This window comes from Orbicella faveolata, unplaced genomic scaffold, assembly GCF_042242905.1.
Source record: "Orbicella faveolata isolate gen_17 unplaced genomic scaffold, um_ofav_v1 contig_25, whole genome shotgun sequence".
NCBI classification, from domain to species: Eukaryota; Metazoa; Cnidaria; class Anthozoa; order Scleractinia; family Merulinidae; genus Orbicella; species Orbicella faveolata.
In genome coordinates, this window is record NW_028301553.1 from 3,185,001 (window position 1) to 3,190,369 (window position 5,369).

The 5,369-nt window shown below is 39.5% G+C and overlaps 1 protein-coding gene across 1 annotated transcript in view; it reads right to left on the bottom strand.

Annotated features, from left to right (window-relative positions):
- LOC149108584 (uncharacterized) overlaps positions 1-366 on the bottom strand; it is a 1,854-nt gene extending 1,488 nt beyond the window's left edge. Inside the window, exon 1 of the mRNA XM_089293793.1 lies at positions 297-366. Coding sequence (XP_089149919.1) covers positions 297-366 — 70 coding nt within the window. The remainder of the gene's footprint in view (positions 1-296) is intronic.
- Positions 367-5,369: the final 5,003 nt, after the last annotated feature.

Sequence of the window (5,369 nt, forward strand, 5' to 3'; positions counted from 1 at the left end):
TGAAGCCACACATTGGGAGCGAGGTCAATTAGTTGAGTTCATATCTTCCCGTGAGGAGTGAAATATTGTGAAGTTTATATGAAATAATTCATATATGAACTGCGGGGATCATTCTTCACTTTCATCTACGACCGCAGTTCATATATGAATTATTTCATATAAACTTCACAATAATACTTGGTAAATCAGCGATTTACCAAATCCAGTTGGCAATACTGCTGACGCGTCGTTTCTTTCAAAACATATTGCCCCTATGGCTTCATACTGTTCTCTCTTCAATTCTAGTTTCGACTTACCCAGTTTCTTTAAGGAGAATTCGATAGCTTTGTGAAAAGTACTCAACCCAGACGAGGAGTCAGACGCCATTTTGAACTACACGCTCACGCCTACGCGGTGTAACCGGAATAACAAGAATCCTGTTATCGAAAACGCTGTATCCAGGTCAGGCCAATCTTTTCTAGCAATTCTTGGCGTGTGCCATTCAGATTATTAAATTTTTTTTCTTTACTGAGTTGGAGAGCGTTTGATCGAATGGTGGACCGAAATAGTGCTCTGGCCGACATACGATAATAATAAAATGAATGACTAAATAAAAGCAAGCTAGAGATCGATGGAATACAGTACCTTTAATACTGTGTAGAAAGTACACTATTAAAAGCAAATTGAAGTAAAACACCAAGTGATTTTCGAGCTTACAATGCGGTGCGGCCAGCGCTGCATGTTGCGCGATTCAAGTACTCAAATCACTTCCATCCAAGTGTAGAATCGAAAAGATTCACCGTCGAAAGAGACTTCCCTACTGTCCATATCAACACTTCTCACATTTACAGCACAATTCCGAGTTCCAAGCGCGGTATAAGACAAGACAAAATAATTCTGAAAAGCAACACTCGCTCTGGCAGTGACCGCCATCATTCAAATGCAAACTCACGACTACGCACGGGCTGCCTTATGGGATATGGCAATAAAATTTTCTCTCCAGTCTCGCGCAATGACGTCACCAGATCACCTGGGTGATGGTCGTCATTAAGGGCCCATTAACCGATCTTTTCGAGCCGTTGCTAAGGAAAATTTATTCTCATATAACCTCATCATTTTTAGTTAGTTCAGAGTTATATCATGTGTTTTAACTTTTTCATGATCAGTAACACTAGTGATGACGTCATCAGGCCACGCCTATGGTCATGTGACTAGTACAGCAAAAATGCAAAGGCTCCCAGGCAAATTACTTTATCAGGATTTTTTTCATTGATTTAATATTTCAATTTAAATCTTCGTTACGCTATGCATCGATTTTGTTTCATTTCTAAAAGGTCAGGTTTTGAGAGGATTTCAAAATATTGAAAAGTTCGTAATTTTCTGAAAAAAGTATGATTTCGAAAAAGGAATGCATAGCTATGTTTCCAACATTGGCTTTAATCGAAATTCGCCGAAAAAGGCTGGATTTAAGGAAAAACCGCGTGTCCTTTAGCATTTAAAGAAACCGGAAGTGCGCCCGATATCTATTGAAAGTTACCCTATCAGCGCGTGCGCAGTTTACACTACCAGAGCACTTCGGTAAGATCAGACAAAGGGTAAGTACTTGGTGTGAGACTACGTATAATGTCCCGAGATACACCCACACATTTGCTGGTAGTGTCGCCTATATATTGGCTATAGCATTGCTATGGCTATAGCACTGATATAGTAGCAATAGTCGCTATAGTAGCTGTAGTAGCTGTAGTAGCTGTAGTAGCTGTAGTATCTGTAGTATCTGTAGTAGCTGTAGTATTTGTAGTAGCTGTAGTAGCTGTAGTAGCTGTAGTATCTGTAGTAGCTGTAGTATCTCTAGTATCTGTAGTAGCTGTAGTAGCTGTAGTATCTGTAGTATCTGTAGTAATTGTAGTAGCTGTAGTAGCTGTAGTATCTGTAGTAGCTGTAGTATCTGTAGTAGCTGTAGTAGCTGTAGCAGCTGTAGCAGCTGTAGTAGCTGTAGTAGCTGTAGTAGCTGTAGTATCTGTAGTATTTGTAGTATCTGTAGTAGCTGTAGTAGCTGTAGTGGCTGTAGTATCTGTAGTAGCTGTAGTAGTTGTAGCAGCTGTAGTAGCTGTAGTAACTGTAGTATTTGTAGTAGCTGTAGTAGCTGTAGTATCTGTAGTAGCTGTAGTAGCTGTACTAGCTGTAGCAGCTGTAGTATCTGTAGTAGCTGTGGTATCTGTAGTAGCTGTAGTAGCTGTAGTATCTGTAGTAGCTGTAGTATCTGTAGTATCTGTAGTAGCTGTAGTATCTGTAGTATCTGTAGTAGCTGTAGTAGCTGTAGTAGCTGTAGTATCTGTAGTAGCTGTAGTATTTGTAGTAGCTGTAGTATCTGCAGTAGCTGTAGTATCTGTAGTAGCTGTAGTAGCTGTAGTAGCTGTAGTAGCTGTAGTATCTGTAGTATCTGTAGTAGCTATAGTATCTGTAGTATCTGTGGTATCTGTAGTAACTGTAGTATCTGTAGTAGCTGTAGTATGTGTAGTAGCTGTAGTAGCTGTAGTATCTGTATTAGCTGTATTAGCTGTAGTAGCTGTAGTATCTGTAGTAGCTGTAGTAGCTGTAGTATCTGTAGTAGCTGTAGTATTTGTAGTACCTGTAGTATCTACAGTAGCTGTAGTATCTGTAGTATCTGTAGTATCTGTAGTATCTGTAGCAGCTGTAGTATGTGTAGTAGCTGTAGTATCTGTAGTATCTGTAGTAGCTGTAGTAACTCTGGTAACTGTAGTATCTGTAGTATCTGTAGTAGCTGTAGTATGTGTAGTAGCTGTAGTATCTGTAGTATCTGTAGTAGCTGTAGTAACTGTGGTAACTGTAGTATCTGTAGTATCTGTAGTATCTGTAGTATCTGTAGCAGCTGTAGTATGTGTAGTAGCTGTAGTATCTGTAGTATCTGTAGTATCTGTAGTAGCTGTAGTATGTGTAGTAGCTGTAGTATCTGTAGTATCTGTAGTAGCTGTAGTAACTGTGGTAACTGTAGTATCTGTAGTATCTGTAGTAGCTGTAGTATGTGTAGTAGCTGTAGTAGCTGTAGTAGCTGTAGTAGCTGTAGTAGCTGTAGTAGCTGTAGTATCTGTAGTATCTGTAGTATCTGTAGTAGCTATAGTATCTGTAGTATCTGTAGTAGCTGTAGTATCTGTAGTATCTGTAGTAGCTGTAGTAGCTGTAGTAGCTGTAGTAGCTGTAGTATCTGTAGTGTTTGTAGTAGCTGTGGTATCTGCAGTAGCTGTAGTAGCTGTAGTAGCTGTAGTAGCTGTAGTATCTGTAGTCACTGTAGTCACTGTAGTATCTGTAGTCACTGTAGTAACTGTAGTATCTGTAGTATCTGTAGTAGCTGTAGTAGCTGTAGTAGCTGTAGTATCTGTAGTCACTGTAGTAACTGTAGTATCTGTAGTATATGTAGTAGCTGTAGTAGCTGTAGTATCTGTAGTAGCTGTAGTAGCTGTAGTAGCTGTAGTATCTGTAGTAGCTGTAGTATCTCTAGTATCTGTAGTAGCTGTAGTAGCTGTAGTATCTGTAGTATCTGTAGTAATTGTAGTAGCTGTAGTAGCTGTAGTATCTGTAGTAGCTGTAGTATCTGTAGTAGCTGTAGTAGCTGTAGTAGCTGTAGCAGCTGTAGCAGCTGTAGTAGCTGTAGTAGCTGTAGTAGCTGTAGTATCTGTAGTATTTGTAGTATCTGTAGTAGCTGTAGTAGCTGTAGTGGCTGTAGTATCTGTAGTAGCTGTAGTAGTTGTAGCAGCTGTAGTAGCTGTAGTAACTGTAGTATTTGTAGTAGCTGTAGTAGCTGTAGTATCTGTAGTAGCTGTAGTAGCTGTACTAGCTGTAGCAGCTGTAGTATCTGTAGTAGCTGTAGTAGCTGTACTAGCTGTAGCAGCTGTAGTATCTGTAGTAGCTGTGGTATCTGTAGTAGCTGTAGTAGCTGTAGTATCTGTAGTAGCTGTAGTATCTGTAGTATCTGTAGTAGCTGTAGTATCTGTAGTATCTGTAGTAGCTGTAGTAGCTGTAGTAGCTGTAGTATCTGTAGTAGCTGTAGTATTTGTAGTAGCTGTAGTATCTGCAGTAGCTGTAGTATCTGTAGTAGCTGTAGTAGCTGTAGTATCTGTAGTAGCTATAGTATCTGTAGTATCTGTGGTATCTGTAGTAACTGTGGTAACTGTAGTATCTGTAGTAGCTGTAGTATGTGTAGTAGCTGTAGTAGCTGTAGTATCTGTATTAGCTGTATTAGCTGTAGTAGCTGTAGTATCTGTAGTAGCTGTAGTAGCTGTAGTATCTGTAGTAGCTGTAGTATTTGTAGTACCTGTAGTATCTACAGTAGCTGTAGTATCTGTAGTATCTGTAGTATCTGTAGCAGCTGTAGTATGTGTAGTAGCTGTAGTATCTGTAGTATCTGTAGTAGCTGTAGTATGTGTAGTAGCTGTAGTATCTGTAGTATCTGTAGTAGCTGTAGTAACTGTGGTAACTGTAGTATCTGTAGTATCTGTAGTATCTGTAGTATCTGTAGCAGCTGTAGTATGTGTAGTAGCTGTAGTATCTGTAGTATCTGTAGTAGCTGTAGTATGTGTAGTAGCTGTAGTATCTGTAGTATCTGTAGTAGCTGTAGTAACTGTGGTAACTGTAGTATCTGTAGTATCTGTAGTAGCTGTAGTATGTGTAGTAGCTGTAGTAGCTGTAGTAGCTGTAGTAGCTGTAGTATCTGTAGTATCTGTAGTATCTGTAGTAGCTATAGTATCTGTAGTATCTGTAGTAGCTGTAGTATCTGTAGTATCTGTAGTAGCTGTAGTAGCTGTAGTAGCTGTAGTAGCTGTAGTATCTGTAGTCACTGTAGTCACTGTAGTATCTGTAGTCACTGTAGTAACTGTAGTGTCTGTAGTATCTGTAGTAGCTGTAGTAGCTGTAGTAGCTGTAGTATCTGTAGTAGCTGTAGTAACTGTAGTATCTGTAGTATATGTAGTAGCTGTAGTAGCTGTAGTATCTGTAGTAGCTGTAGTAGCTGTAGTAGCTGTAGTAGCTGTAGTAGCTGTAGTATCTGTAGTATCTGTAGTCTCTGTAGTAGCTGTAGTATCTGTAGTATCTGTAGTCTCTGTAGTAGCTGTAGTATCTGTAGTAGCTGTAGTAGCTGTAGTATCTGTGGTATCTGTAGTAACTGTGGTAACTGTAGTATCTGTAGTAGCTGTAGTAGCTGTAGTAGCTGTAGTATCTGTAGTAGCTGTAGTATCTGTAGTAGCTGTAGTATATGTAGTAGCTGTAGTATCTGTGGTATCTGTAGTAACTGTGGTAACTGTAGTATCTGTAGTAGCTGTAGTAGCTGTAGTAGCTGTAGTAGCTGTAGTATCTGTAGTAGCTGTAGTATCTGTAGT